Below are 15,484 nucleotides of genomic sequence, written 5' to 3' on the forward strand. Positions count from 1 at the left end.
CGAAAGCCTGCGCACTGATGTTTGTTAAATGAACCAGCCATTTTAAAGAGGAGTTTATCATAGGAAAACTGAACAACAGAAAGGAAAACAAAACAAAACTTTGGAGCTTCTGAGCAAAAACACATTTTCTAAAGTGTTCCATTATGTATGAGGATAGCGTATTCCGTTCGATTCATGATGACGTTTCATCATTACATAACGTCAGGTTATTCTAATGACTTTTAAAAAATCATAAACCATGCCGCAAAGAATCTGAGCTAGTTATTTTCGATTGTCTATCGTTGGTCTCGATGCCCGGGCACACGCAGCCTGACGTTAGTCAGCGGGTGTGTCCTGTTATGAGATGGCGGCCGTGCTGTCACGTTACTGGTTGAGGCTCCTCCCTTGACACTGGGCTCCCGGCCCTCCCCGGGGATGGTGGCACTGTTGCTACTGTACAGAGTCTGGAGCCTAATCTTGGAGGCTCCAGGTTGAGCGGACCCATGAGTTGGGGGCTGGCAGAAGGGCCCGGCCTGGCCTCCTTCAACCCCTTCATACACGAGGTGCACCTGCATGGCTTTCTACAGAGAGCGCAGGTAAGAGGCTTAGAGGAAGGAGGGCAGCGTCAGAGAGTAAACGATGGTACTGGTGGATGAAGAACACAGTACGGAGACAGTGACCCTGGAGCGAATAAAGACAGAAGGGGGCAGAGAGAGAGAACAATATTAGTAGCGAATGGGTGAAGGAGAATGAAGATGTAGAGGAACAGACAATGAGTGTGAGGATCCGAGATGGGCAAATAGGATTGTGAGGGGGAAAAGGTGGTAAAGAGGCTAAATAATCGTATACCTTTCAAGAGTGTTGACTGAGGCAGAAAGTGTAAATAAGTGATTAAAGTGTGGCAGATGGATGCAGGTCATCGAATTGGGGTAAAAGTGATATGGTGCACTTAAAATATTCGTAGAAGATGATGGAGTAAGGGGTAGACGGGTGAGCAAATATAGAGATGATCGAGCAAGAAATAGCGTAACTAACCAAGCGGCTAAAGATCAGTGGGAGAAAAATGGATTTTAAGAATACAGAGCAACCGAAATGAGAGATGAACGATTTGCAAGTAGGCAGGGAGGGGTGGGACTGCTACGTGATGGATAGAAAATAATGAATAAGAATAGAGAAATTGGTATCATTGGGTCGGGAAGATGTGTAGAGAGCAGCCTAGAAGCAGTAAAGCAGGCATGGGAGGCAGGCCAGGTGGCGGTGGGGCAAATGGGTTAGTTATTGGAAGGGGGCACTAGCAAGCTAGTATTTAATGAAAGACACCACTGAATCTGCAAGTTGAAGTTATTTTACTGTATGGGTGTTATGAATGCAGTGGGCGAAGGTGGTGATTATTTACTTTTTTGTTACTCATGAGGTGCCAATAACATTTCAATCAGAAACATACATGGGCCACAACAAACGTTTATTGATTATTATAATGTCTGCAGTAGTATCAGACAATTGAAGGCTCAAGTGACGGTTGGGTGGCATAGACTGTTCACGTGGAGACTTTTCAACCAGTGTCCGAAAAAACATTTGCAACTCTGTTTTTGTCTGGAACCCGAACTATGCTGTAGTGGCGATACTACACACTTGATGGTAAATGCACCTTTATTATGCGACCAAGCTGCTTCGTTTTGCCAGAGCATCTGTCCCAACTGTCACCCGCTTAAGCATTGTACATTCCATGTTCCCCTCTGCATTCTCTTCCCTCACTATACCATTGAAATCAATGCTGCATAGACTTCTAATGATGTGTTCGTATTAGGGTGACTGGACTCTCTGCGCTTGTTTAAGGACCGTCTCAGCACAGTGAACATGTTTTTGGTGAAGGGAAAACATGTTCCGGTTATTGAAAAGGAGTAGGCGAGCACGTACATCCATCAGAGTGTGGTTCACGTTTCCTCTGGCCAGCGAATCCTTCCGCCACCGTGTTGGCCGCAAATACCGTATCATAGGCCTTTGGGTATTTCGCTTTTTGGTTCTGAAACTTCAGTTACAGTACGTCGCATGGCGGCCGTCCGGAGAGTCTTCCATGCATTGAGTTCAAGCAGGGTCGCTGGAGTCGAGTCCGGAGGTCTTCTCAGTGCCTGAAGTGGTGCGCTTCCATTAACATTCTTTACCCCACGAATAAGTCCTGGTGGCTTGAATGTTATACATGTATGAATCTACTCATTCATCACTTGGCTCGCCTTTTCACAGTTTCAGAGAGGAGTTACACCTCACCAGCCAGTTACACTTTTAACCAACTTTAACCAACCGCCACTGCTAGTTGGTACAGTTTAGGATGTCTAGCGCTTCGGACCGTCATTGTAGATGAAAGCAACTGAATGCTAGCATGCGTACGTTATTTATTACGAAGGGCATTTCTATGTATTAACTCCGTAATTTGACGGATACAAATCGCTGTTTCCCATGGTCTCTTTATAATTCGAATTTGACACTCAAGTTTCCATTTTTTTCAAAAACAATTACAAAAAAGAAATAACCTTACACCCTTTCTGTGGAGCACATTCGTTAGTTTATCACATTTTCTGTATATTTGTTACATTGCAGGCTTTTCAAGAGTTTTAAGAACTGATTGACAACTTGGATTTTGTTTTTAACATACATTCATTTTATTGTATTGTCATTTTATTAATTATTGTATAGTTAAAGGTTGGTGCAATTGCCTAAAAGAAAATAGTTAAATACTCAAAAACAATTATTTTGTATATAAAATAGTAAAAAAGCAGAAAATGTAAAATAATCAATTTCTGTAGCCTCTACGTTAGTATTCTAAGGCACACTCACAGTATCCTTACTTGTCTTATCGTGTGCCTGTTATCCTTCTTTATCTTTTTATTCTCTTCCCATTATCTCTGTTTTTATAGCTTTTCTCGCCTGCCCTGACAATAATCTCGGGCGTTTCCTTCTGTAGGTGAATGTACACCTGTTTCTGCCTCTGATACTTACAATGTGAACCTCCCGTTTGGCTCACTTGCATTTCCAGTTAATCTGGATCAGTTACTTGTGATATATGTTGACTTATCTGCTTTAGTGATGGAGTGGAAAGATGTTTATAGCTCTCCTTTTCAATAGTCGAGAAGCTAATCTCATACCATTCCCAGCAATGAAAAAATATATTTTGTTTGTCTTCTTCCAAATATCCCCCTTGGTTGCAAGTGAGGTTGCACTAACTGTTACCCTTAAACATACAGCATCGTTTTCATGGGTCATCCTTGATGAGGGAGAATTTCAGGAACAAGTCAGTCTACATTCTATCTTAGTAGACCACAGTCCTTGAGATCTGAGTTCAAGCTTCCACTTGACTACTTTGTGGAATCCCTCTTTTTTTTTGCAGAGTTTTATATAGCGCGAACTAGACCCAAACCGAATCGGGTATCAGAGTGCTTTACATAGCACCAGTTACGTTACATTAGGACACACATTCATTTTTGTTAGGCACGGGGAGATTAAGTGATTTGCCCAGAATCACAGGAAGTTTGGCGTCGTTACCGAGACTGAGAATGCCTAGACATTGACTAAGTTCCGACATGAAAATGCTGTATAGCAACTGGAGATTTACAACATGCCAGCAATACTGTAATGTCTTTGCAGCTTTTGTTTAGTCCACAGTGCATTTGCTCTGTTGATTAGCCACCAGCCCTTCACCTAAACATGCAGGTCAGAAGGGACTCTGTTTCTGTTATTCTTTGGGAAGGTGTATGCTGTGATTCTCAAGGCCTACTCCTGGTAGGATTATTTGGAGGAGACTATGTCCCCTAAGCTGCTCTGGTTTTAATGCCCCTCTCTCCAGTTCGATATCTCTGTCAGGGCAAGAGTAATGTGTTCCTTTCTGATTTTTCATAAATGCTTTATGGTTCATCTCAAGGATTTTTCGTGTAATGGGACATACTTTAATTTGTTTCTTTCCGCAAATGTTGCAGATATCATTAGGGCCCATAGGTCATTGTATAGAGTGATATGTCTAGGCTCTACAAAAGACTTATTTTCACTATTAATAATAGACTACTATTGATGCAAACCACCTTATCTCATGACCAAGCACATAAGCAAGGCAAGTAACCGCTCACTCGTATCAAGCCTTGTGTCATGACCACCCTGTAGCTCTAGCCTCTGTCTGGTAATGTGCGCTTGATTTCTTCATCTCTCACCCTTTTTCACCAGCCTACCCCAAATGTACCTCTCTGTTTTTGACTGCTCCTGTTTCAAACAGCAACAACACCTCCCCTTTGATTGGTAGTGTTAATTAAAATAAATACTCGCAGTGAAAATAAATTAAATATATGAGTTAGATGTGTGCTAATGAACTGCATGGTTTAATGACAGAGAACTCCAGTAATATTGTAAACCGTGTAATTTTTAAACGTTGTGGGTTTTAAAACCACGTGTCGCGTGTTGCTGATTCGCTGTGTCTTTTAATAGTTCAAAAGAAGGTGATTTTTTTGCCCCTTTTAAACGTATCTGATGATGGCCTTTGTGTCTGCTGTTAGCTGATGTGAGAAAGTGGCTCTATATATATACTGGACAATAATGAAGTACAGTGTGTATAGAGTCCACCAACCCCAAATGTATAACCGAGGTTAAAGTCAGGACTGACCTTGCTCTCAAAAGTGGTAGCTTGGTCGAGCAATAAGGCAGTACAGAGGGCAGTGCAAAGCATTTGTTGTACACGCTCAGTCAGCAAAGTATTTCACACACTCCAAGACTGAAATCCAGGCCAATGGTTGTTATATCCAAAGATATAGTTGTTTTATTTTTAGAACCAGCAGGCATAACAATATACTTTGCTAGATATGACAACTCTCATGTAATTACTTTGCAAGGAAGCAATGAAGTTGGTGAACACAATAGGTACAGGAGTTGCTGAAGGCAACTCAAGTCTAGACACACTTTAGCATTGAGCTCAATGAATTGTTACCATAAAAGTACAGTTGATTACAGTACAGATTACGTTAGTAGTTCCAGGACTAGATCCTAGATTCAGTCCTGGGGTCTAAGCTGAAACCAAGTTAGCAAAAAAGTTTTAGTTACTGTGGTGAATTTTCATGAATATAAAGCTGTTTTAAAAGTTCACACTTAGAAACTTTTCAATGACAATCTGGCAAAGTTATTCAATGGGAGAAAATTCAGGTTGCAGGTACAGTATGATTGCGTTACTTTTGTAATCCAGTACTGGGCTTCTAGGGCCAGCACTGAGGTCTGAACTTAAAACAGGTTGGTAATTGCGTTTCAGTAGTTCTTATGATTTTTAGAGAATATTTCAAGTTTTAAAAAGAAGGTACTTAAAAGAAATTTCATAGAAAAACAGACAATGGGTTCCTATGGAGAAAATACAGATTACTAGTAAACCTGGTAAGGATTACTTTTGCGGTTCAGTACTGGGCTGCAAGGTACAGTACTGGCTTCTCGCCTGCTTGCAGGTGAGTACTTCAAAATTCGGGCTTCGGCTGATTTTTTTATGAATATTTGCAATTTTCAAAACTTCACACTTAGAAAATTTGAAAGACAAAATAGGTCAATGTTATCCAATGGCAGGTAAGTGAGTTACCGGTTTCCAGGTGAGTACTTGGTTCCAGGTGTAGACTCAGGGGTCCCCCAGGGTCAGGTAAGTATAGTCTGTTCCGCCCCAGCAGCGCAGGGCTGGCTGGGTGCAGAGGTAGGTAGGCCAATGATAGTCAATGAGTGAAAGGGGGCCTTCGGTTGGTGGCTGTTGGCTAGCAGGCCATGCGGCTGTGGGAGCTGAGCTCCTGGTCATTTGCTCAGGGCAAGGGGGGAAGTAGGATAGGACAAAGGTGGCACAGCCAGCGTACTCGGTGGCTGGGTGCGGGGTGCTCTTGAGCCGTCGGGCGCTCAATGTTATCCAATGGGAAAGGTCAAAAAGGAACAAAGGCTGCAGGCTCGGGGACGGAGACTCTCCAGGGGCGACCAGCACTTCGAGAGGTAAGTTGGGATCTTGGAGCACAGGTAAGTACCCCAAACGGAGGCACAGGGGGCTGTAGGGCGCCGGATACAGGGGTGTCTTTGGGTGTCAGAAAAGCTTATCCTCTGCTGGTCACGGTTGGGTTGGCCCCTGGTTCTGAGTCTGCAGGCGTCGGCTGGTTCATCGAGGAGGGTCTTTGGGCACTGGACTTCTGGTCCCGGTCCCTGGGGGGACGTCCTTGTGGTCTTGGGGCGCTAGTACACCCCCTAGTCTGCTCCTCTCCTGTGGGAGGGGGGCAGGAGCCTAGCTGGGATTGGGCAGGGCTCTACATCTACAAGATGGCTGGAGCCTGGGGTCGTGCTTCACCTCGTCTTCCGCCACCTGAGGGGTGGGGTTGGCACAGGCTGGCACACCCCCCTTCCTGACGTAGTTTTTCCCGCCAGTCTTCTTGCCAGAGTGGGGGTTAGAACTGGTGGGTACAGCAAATGGTCTGGAGAAGAGCACAGAGGTGGCATGCCTTTGAAGCTTCCCCCTGCCCATCCTGGGGGAGGAGACCTAGCACCTCACCCAGGATGTGCATTGTTGCAGGCCCAGGAGAGCGGGGGGGCTCTCAGGGTCCAGCAACATGTCTGCTGTGTGGCAGCCTCTGCAGCCACTCAGCCCAGACGTGGATTGTAGGTTAGGATTTCAGAGGGCATCTCTAAGATGCCCTCTTGTGTATCTTACATTAAATCTCACACTGGCATCAGTGCGGGTTTAATGTGCTGAGAAGTTTGGTACCAAACTTGTCAGTCTTCAGTGTAGTCATTGTGTAGTCATTATGGCGCTGTGGAGTTCGTAATGACAACCTCCCAGCAGCACCATATACTCTTGTAAATGTATACTTGTAAAGCACACTGTGACCCATCTCAGAGTGTCCTGGCGCTGTATACCACTGGGGAACCCTTCCTGGCTTTCCCTGTGAGATGGTCCGTCCTGGGCACCCCCAAGGTGAAGCCAGGCATCCCCGGTGCTGAAGGGGCCGTTGTGGAGATTAAGCAAGCTATTGCCCAGAGTTGCAGAGTGGAACCCATGGTTAGAGTAGGCACCGAGGCGAGAATTATCGAGTTCGCGGACATTGACCCAAGACCCTGCCGCGTCGGGAATTGAACCCTGGTCCCGGGCCAACCTCTGTTTCCGGGTCTGCCGCTTCTAACCAGTGAGCCACACTTCTCCATTAATGGCATCATTGCACTTACATTGCCCAGGAATGGCCCTGGGTACTGAAGGGGCACAGGGCTCCAGCACCTGTGCCCACACCCTGGCATAGGGCACCCAGCTAGAGGGGAGAATGAAGTATGCTAGGGCAGTGGGTTCTGTGGGCACGGCACACAGGGATGTGTGCCATGTCAGCTCTTGGTTTAGTTCTGTACTTAGGCACTCAGCCTGCAAAGGCAGTGTGTGGCTGCCAGGGTACAGGGCCCCTGAGGGTGGCACAATAAGTGCTGCAGCCCTCAGGGGATTTCTCTGGTCACCATGCCTGGGTACCTAGGGTACCATTTACTAGGGGCTGACAGGTGGCCAGAGATGCCAATTGGGTTTTTAGTTTCAGCACAGTTTTAGGGAAGGAACACAGGCCCTGGGTACCTGGTTGTCAGGAACCCAGGGCATACTCAGTCAAAGCACACCAGCAGTTCAGAAAACGTGGGGGCATACCAAGGCAAGAAAGATGGCACTTTCTAACAACTGAAATAAGCAATATGCTACCACTGTACCCCTAGAAATTGTCCCATTGCTCCAGGATTACATGTTCTTTAGTATACTTACGAATTGCCAAAATTCTGATGTTTAATAATTCGGTGGAGTTAAAAGTTCCAGGATTGTCTCCTCTCTTGAAAAGTGGCCATGGAAGCTGAATCACTCATACTCCTGATTTCCTTCTACCTAATAACAGGATGTGCCGGCACGTGTGACCAGAAAATGCCAACTGTGAGGCATTTGACCTACTATAGAGCAATTATTGATGATGAAGAACGGTGGCGCAGTCTGTGAGCCTCCCACATTTTGACAAAAGCGGCCAGCATTTATTTGCATTAAATAAAATGATTCCCATCACTAGTCTAGAACGGAGTTTCCGTCTTATTTTCAAGTATATAAGTGTCAAAGGGAGTCTGAAATATAAGAGTAAAGTCATTTTACTAAGCCCACACCATGAAAGGACGTTCGTTCTTTGTACAGAACACTAAGATGACCATGTTCACCTGAAACTCTGGTGTATGAGTACTCATCCACAGGGCCTTCCCTATGCATAAGAACCTTCACCCATCTGCATCTGTAGATCTAGAGCCACTGAGACGTGTACAACCCATCTTCAACTGTGTAGCCTTGGTGCTTTTCAGAGGTGAACTGTGTGTGCCGGAAACATGTATGGTTCTGCTGTAAGGCCCATACTTCGTCATACTTCTTTAGGTAACTGAGGTACCTCTTTCCTTATTTTCTTCATGATACTTCACCTTTCCTTGGTCCTTTTCCTCTGTCTTGACATACGGTACCCCATTCCTGCAGTATTATTTTCTATTTTTTTAAAATTCTTTTTTGACACGAAGTTGCAATGTATTGAGTTCCTTCACTTATGTGCACTTGGTATTGCTTTTATATTGCACAGGATGTTTAATTTATTTCTTCTCACCTAAGTGTATTTTATAAAACTGGTTTAACCCCTTCACTGCGGTGGCTATTCCGCCGCAGTGCTAAGGGGGCGGGGCGGCCGCATGCTGGTGACGGAACCGCTCCGTCACCAGCCTCGGTTGAGCTGTGCTCATGACGGAGCGGTTCCGTCATGGCCCGCCCCGCTCAATAGAACGTCCAGCGCAGGCGCTCCGAGCGGGCCATGACGGAACCGCACCGTCATCAGCACAGCGCACCCGCAGCTGATGACGGAGCGGTTCCGTCATCAGCGTCCAAGGGGTTAATAACCATCAATTTCTCTAATCACATTTTTATTCCTTTTGGTTAATTTGCACCGTGCAGTACATACATTAAACTAATTGGAGCTACCGATTTCAATATTCGAAACCTTGATAAAGTTCCAAGAAAGGGACAAAACACATGTCGGTTTCAGGCAATGAACAGCATACTTTTATACTTTTCTGATACTATCAACATTGGACTGCCATAATATTTCATTGGTTACTGTTTCAGAAGTATAATGTGTACCTATAATATGTGGCTTGACTAGATATGAGTTAACAGTACATTTTGCAGCACTGCACAGAGTGGAGTTTGGTTGACCAGATGTTGTAAGGATTTGGAATTTGGAGGCAGAGCTTAAAAGTATGTTTGAGAGAAAAAAGGGATACAATTGAAGATTTAGTGATCTCGAGCTGTTTTTTAGGACATTGAGGAAATAGTTGACTAAGGTGAAGCTCCACCGCGTGTACAAGTGATGATGCTTGTTTAGGAATGAGCTCAGGCATGGCATGAATGATAGCATGAAAGAAGAATGTCGGGGAGATGAAAGGTGTGTCGTGACAGGGCAGAATGGAATAGCAATTCGGAAGGTTCCAAAAGCAGTCTGTCTCGGATTATTGATGTAAACAGAATATCTGGGGCAATGCTGGTTCTTTCTTTTCTTTCCATTTGTTAATTTTCTTTTTAGGTCTCGGCATCGAGACCTATTGTTATGGAGTTCGCTCTGAAGGGACCTTGAGCTGTGAACACGCCGACCAGGGTCCGTGAACGCGCACACAGGCAGGCAGGCATGGCCGTGCACACACAGACACACACAGAAACAGACACACGCACACACGCACACACGCACGCACCATCCCTCTCTGCCCACTCCCTCTCTGCCGCCCCCCCTCTACCCACACTCACCGGGCTCTTTCCCTCTGCAGTTGGTCAGTCATGGCAGCAGGCAGACTCGTGTCTTCTCCGGCGATCCTTCAGCTGATGTGCACGCCCACGCTGCGTCACGTGCGCGCCCACCACGCTGTTTTCACGCCTGTTGATCCTCAGCTTGTTGCTTACAGCCAGTGGGTTGAACTTGAATGTACTCGACAAAATATCCTTATATAACTAAAAAGTGAGCATCATCTTCATCTCACGTTTGTAAAGGTAACCATGAACACCAATTGTGTTAAGAATATATTGAATACGATAGATCACCTTCCACTCGCCCATACATATACTTTAAATTCCTTATTCATATTATTAGAACAAAGCAACGCAGAAGATAATTTTTGGTTGTCTGTGGGTGGGGAGATGGGGTTAGCACTCTCTGCCCTCTTTTCCTATCATTGACTCTTTGGCGCCTATAGGAAAAACCCAAGCTGCTTATACCTTAGAGGAATTCTGCATAAGGATTATTATAGTGTGAGTGCAGAGTGCGCACAGTTCAGAGTGAGCAGAGTGTGAAGTAGTGAGTGCAGAGTGAGTGAGCAGAGTGTGAGTGCAGAGTGTGAAGTAGTGAGTGCAGAGTGAGTGTGCAGAGTGTGAATGCAGCGTGCAGAGTTGAGTGCAGAGTGCAGAGTAGTGAGTGCAGAGTAGTGAGTGCAGAGTAGTGAGTGCAGAGTAGTGAGTGCAGAGTAGTGAGTGCAGAGTAGTGAGTGCAGAGTAGTGAGTGCAGAGTAGTGAGTGCAGAGTAGTGAGTGCAGAGTAGTGAGTAGTGAGTGCAGAGTGTGAGTGCAGAGTGTGAAATAGTGAGTGCAGAGTGAGTGTGCAGAGTGTGAATGCAGCGTGCAGAGTTGAGTGCAGAGTGTGAGTGCAGAGTGCAGAGTAGTGAGTGCAGAGTAGTGAGTGCAGAGTAGTGAGTGCAGAGTAGTGAGTGCAGAGTGTGAGTAGTGAGTGCAGAGTGTGAGCGCAGAGTGTGAGTAGTGAGTGCAGAGTGTGAGTAGTGAGTACAGAGTGCAGAGTAGTGAGTGCAGAGTGTGAAATAGTGAGTGCAGAGTGTGAAATAGTGAGTGCAGAGTGAGTGTGCAGAGTGTGAATGCAGCGTGCAGAGTTGAGTGCAGAGTGCAGAGTAGTGAGTGCAGAGTAGTGAGTGCAGAGTAGTGAGTGCAGAGTGTGAGTAGTGAGTGCAGAGTAGTGAGTGCAGAGTGTGAGTAGTGAGTGCAGAGTGTGAGCGCAGAGTGTGAGTAGTGAGTGCAGAGTACAGAGTGCAGAGTAGTGAGTGCAGAGTAGTGAGTGCAGAGTAGTGAGTGCAGAGTAGTGAGTGCAGAGTAGTGAGTAGTGAGTGCAGAGTAGTGAGTGCAGAGTAGTGAGTGCAGAGTAGTGAGTGCAGAGTAGTGAGTGCAGAGTGTGAGTGCAGAGTGTGAAATAGTGAGTGCAGAGTGTGAAATAGTGAGTGCAGAGTGAGTGTGCAGAGTGTGAATGCAGCGTGCAGAGTTGAGTGCAGAGTGTGAGTGCAGAGTGCAGAGTAGTGAGTGCAGAGTAGTGAGTGCAGAGTAGTGAGTGCAGAGTAGTGAGTGCAGAGTAGTGAGTGCAGAGTAGTGAGTGCAGAGTAGTGAGTGCAGAGTGTGAGTAGTGAGTGCAGAGTAGTGAGTGCAGAGTAGTGAGTGCAGAGTAGTGAGTAGTGAGTGCAGAGTAGTGAGTAGTGAGTGGTGAGTAGTGAGTGCAGAGTAGTGAGTGCAGAGTAGTGAGTGCAGAGTAGTGAGTGCAGAGTAGTGAGTGCAGAGTAGTGAGTGCAGAGTAGTGAGTGCAGAGTAGTGAGTGCAGAGTAGTGAGTAGTGAGTGCAGAGTAGTGAGTAGTGAGTGCAGAGTAGTGAGTAGTGAGTGCAGAGTAGTGAGTAGTGAGTTGTGAGTGCAGAGTTGTGAGTGCAGAGTTGTGAGTGCAGAGTTGTGAGTGCAGAGTTGTGAGTGCAGAGTTGTGAGTGCAGAGTAGTGAGTGCAGAGTTGTGAGTGCAGAGTTGTGAGTGCAGAGTAGTGAGTTGTGAGTGCAGAGTAGTGAGTGCAGAGTAGTGAGTGCAGAGTAGTGAGTGCAGAGTAGTGAGTGCAGAGTAGTGAGTGCAGAGTAGTGAGTAGTGAGTGCAGAGTAGTGAGTGCAGAGTAGTGAGTGCAGAGTAGTGAGTAGTGAGTGCAGAGTAGTGAGTAGTGAGTGCAGAGTAGTGAGTAGTGAGTGGTGAGTAGTGAGTGCAGAGTAGTGAGTGCAGAGTAGTGAGTGCAGAGTAGTGAGTGCAGAGTAGTGAGTGCAGAGTAGTGAGTAGTGAGTGCAGAGTAGTGAGTAGTGAGTGCAGAGTAGTGAGTAGTGAGTGCAGAGTAGTGAGTAGTGAGTGGTGAGTAGTGAGTGCAGAGTAGTGAGTGCAGAGTAGTGAGTGCAGAGTAGTGAGTGCAGAGTAGTGAGTGCAGAGTAGTGAGTAGTGAGTGCAGAGTAGTGAGTAGTGAGTGCAGAGTAGTGAGTAGTGAGTGCAGAGTAGTGAGTAGTGAGTTGTGAGTGCAGAGTTGTGAGTGCAGAGTTGTGAGTGCAGAGTTGTGAGTGCAGAGTTGTGAGTGCAGAGTAGTGAGTGCAGAGTTGTGAGTGCAGAGTAGTGAGTGCAGAGTAGTGAGTTGTGAGTGCAGAGTTGTGAGTGCAGAGTAGTGAGTGCAGAGTAGTGAGTGCAGAGTAGTGAGTGCAGAGTAGTGAGTGCAGAGTAGTGAGTGCAGAGTAGTGAGTGCAGAGTAGTGAGTGCAGAGTAGTGAGTGCAGAGTAGTGAGTGCAGAGTAGTGAGTGCAGAGTAGTGAGTGCAGAGTAGTGAGTGCAGAGTAGTGAGTGCAGAGTAGTGAGTGCAGAGTAGTGAGTGCAGAGTAGTGAGTAGTGACTGCAGAGTAGTGAGTAGTGAGTGCAGAGTAGTGAGTAGTGACTGCAGAGTAGTGAGTAGTGAGTGCAGAGTTGTGAGTAGTGAGTGCAGAGTAGTGAGTAGTGAGTGCAGAGTTGTGAGTGCAGAGTAGTGAGTAGTGAGTGCAGAGTAGTGAGTGCAGAGTAGTGAGTGCAGAGTAGTGAGTGCAGAGTAGTGAGTGCAGAGTAGTGAGTGCAGAGTAGTGAGTGCAGAGTAGTGAGTGCAGAGTAGTGAGTGCAGAGTAGTGAGTAGTGAGTGCAGAGTTGTGAGTGCAGAGTAGTGAGTGCAGAGTAGTGAGTAGTGAGTGCAGAGTAGTGAGTGCAGAGTAGTGAGTGCAGAGTAGTGAGTGCAGAGTAGTGAGTGCAGAGTTGTGAGTGCAGAGTTGTGAGTGCAGAGTTGTGAGTGCAGAGTAGTGAGTGCAGAGTAGTGAGTGCAGAGTTGTGAGTGCAGAGTAGTGAGTAGTGAGTGCAGAGTAGTGAGTGCAGAGTAGTGAGTGCAGAGTAGTGAGTGCAGAGTAGTGAGTGCAGAGTAGTGAGTGCAGAGTAGTGAGTGCAGAGTAGTGAGTGCAGAGTAGTGAGTGCAGAGTAGTGAGTGCAGAGTTGTGAGTAGTGAGTGCAGAGTAGTGAGTGCAGAGTAGTGAGTGCAGAGTAGTGAGTGCAGAGTAGTGAGTGCAGAGTAGTGAGTGCAGAGTAGTGAGTGCAGAGTAGTGAGTGCAGAGTAGTGAGTGCAGAGTAGTGAGTGCAGAGTAGTGAGTGCAGAGTAGTGAGTGCAGAGTAGTGAGTGCAGAGTTGTGAGTGCAGAGTAGTGAGTGCAGAGTAGTGAGTAGTGAGTGCAGAGTTGTGAGTGCAGAGTAGTGAGTGCAGAGTAGTGAGTTGTGAGTGCAGAGTTGTGAGTGCAGAGTTGTGAGTGCAGAGTTGTGAGTGCAGAGTTGTGAGTGAAGAGTAGTGAGTGAAGAGTAGTGAGTAGTGAGTAGTGAGTGCAGAGTAGTGAGTAGTGAGTGCAGAGTAGTGAGTGCAGAGTAGTGAGTAGTGAGTGCAGAGTTGTGAGTGCAGAGTTGTGAGTAGTGAGTAGTGAGTGCAGAGTAGTGAGTGCAGAGTTGTGAGTAGTGAGTAGTGAGTGCAGAGTAGTGAGTAGTGAGTGCAGAGTAGTGAGTTGTGAGTGCAGAGTTGTGAGTGCAGAGTTGTGAGTAGTGAGTGCAGAGCTGTGAGTGCAGAGTAGTGAGTGCAGAGTAGTGAGTAGTGAGTGCAGAGTTGTGAGTGCAGAGTAGTGAGTGCAGAGTAGTGAGTTGTGAGTGCAGAGTTGTGAGTGCAGAGTTGTGAGTGCAGAGTTGTGAGTGCAGAGTTGTGAGTGCAGAGTTGTGAGTGCAGAGTAGTGAGTAGTGAGTAGTGAGTGCAGAGTAGTGAGTAGTGAGTGCAGAGTAGTGAGTAGTGAGTAGTGAGTAGTGAGTAGTGAGTGCAGAGTAGTGAGTGCAGAGTAGTGAGTGCAGAGTAGTGAGTGCAGAGTAGTGAGTGCAGAGTGTGAGTAGTGAGTGCAGAGTAGTGAGTGCAGAGTAGTGAGTGCAGAGTAGTGAGTAGTGAGTGCAGAGTAGTGAGTAGTGAGTGGTGAGTAGTGAGTGCAGAGTAGTGAGTGCAGAGTAGTGAGTGCAGAGTAGTGAGTGCAGAGTAGTGAGTGCAGAGTAGTGAGTAGTGAGTGGTGAGTAGTGAGTGGTGAGTAGTGAGTGCAGAGTAGTGAGTGCAGAGTAGTGAGTGCAGAGTAGTGAGTGCAGAGTAGTGAGTGCAGAGTAGTGAGTGCAGAGTAGTGAGTGCAGAGTAGTGAGTGCAGAGTAGTGAGTAGTGAGTGCAGAGTAGTGAGTAGTGAGTGCAGAGTAGTGAGTAGTGAGTGCAGAGTAGTGAGTAGTGAGTTGTGAGTGCAGAGTTGTGAGTGCAGAGTTGTGAGTGCAGAGTTGTGAGTGCAGAGTTGTGAGTGCAGAGTAGTGAGTGCAGAGTTGTGAGTGCAGAGTAGTGAGTGCAGAGTAGTGAGTTGTGAGTGCAGAGTTGTGAGTGCAGAGTAGTGAGTGCAGAGTAGTGAGTGCAGAGTAGTGAGTGCAGAGTAGTGAGTGCAGAGTAGTGAGTGCAGAGTAGTGAGTGCAGAGTAGTGAGTGCAGAGTAGTGAGTGCAGAGTAGTGAGTAGTGAGTGCAGAGTAGTGAGTGCAGAGTAGTGAGTGCAGAGTAGTGAGTGCAGAGTAGTGAGTAGTGAGTGCAGAGTAGTGAGTAGTGAGTGCAGAGTAGTGAGTAGTGACTGCAGAGTAGTGAGTAGTGAGTGCAGAGTAGTGAGTGCAGAGTAGTGAGTGCAGAGTAGTGAGTAGTGAGTAGTGAGTGCAGAGTAGTGAGTGCAGAGTAGTGAGTGCAGAGTAGTGAGTGCAGAGTAGTGAGTGCAGAGTAGTGAGTGCAGAGTAGTGAGTGCAGAGTAGTGAGTGCAGAGTAGTGAGTGCAGAGTAGTGAGTGCAGAGTAGTGAGTGCAGAGTAGTGAGTGCAGAGTAGTGAGTGCAGAGTAGTGAGTAGTGAGTGCAGAGTAGTGAGTAGTGAGTGCAGAGTAGTGAGTAGTGAGTGCAGAGTAGTGAGTAGTGAGTTGTGAGTGCAGAGTTGTGAGTGCAGAGTTGTGAGTGCAGAGTTGTGAGTGCAGAGTTGTGAGTGCAGAGTAGTGAGTGCAGAGTTGTGAGTGCAGAGTAGTGAGTGCAGAGTAGTGAGTTGTGAGTGCAGAGTAGTGAGTG

The 15,484-nt window shown here is 46.6% G+C and overlaps 1 protein-coding gene across 1 annotated transcript in view; it reads left to right on the top strand.

Moving 5' to 3' along the window:
• Nucleotides 1–330: 330 nt before the first annotated feature.
• The window catches only part of LPCAT4 (lysophosphatidylcholine acyltransferase 4), a 592,186-nt gene continuing 577,032 nt past the window's right edge, over nucleotides 331–15,484 (top strand). The window contains exon 1 of the mRNA XM_086923609.1: nucleotides 331–575. Coding sequence (XP_086779735.1) covers nucleotides 483–575 — 93 coding nt within the window. The 5' untranslated portion in view covers nucleotides 331–482. The remainder of the gene's footprint in view (nucleotides 576–15,484) is intronic.

The sequence above is a fragment of the Lissotriton vulgaris genome, chromosome 5 (assembly GCF_964263255.1).
Source record: "Lissotriton vulgaris chromosome 5, aLisVul1.2, whole genome shotgun sequence".
Taxonomy (NCBI): domain Eukaryota; kingdom Metazoa; phylum Chordata; class Amphibia; order Caudata; family Salamandridae; genus Lissotriton; species Lissotriton vulgaris.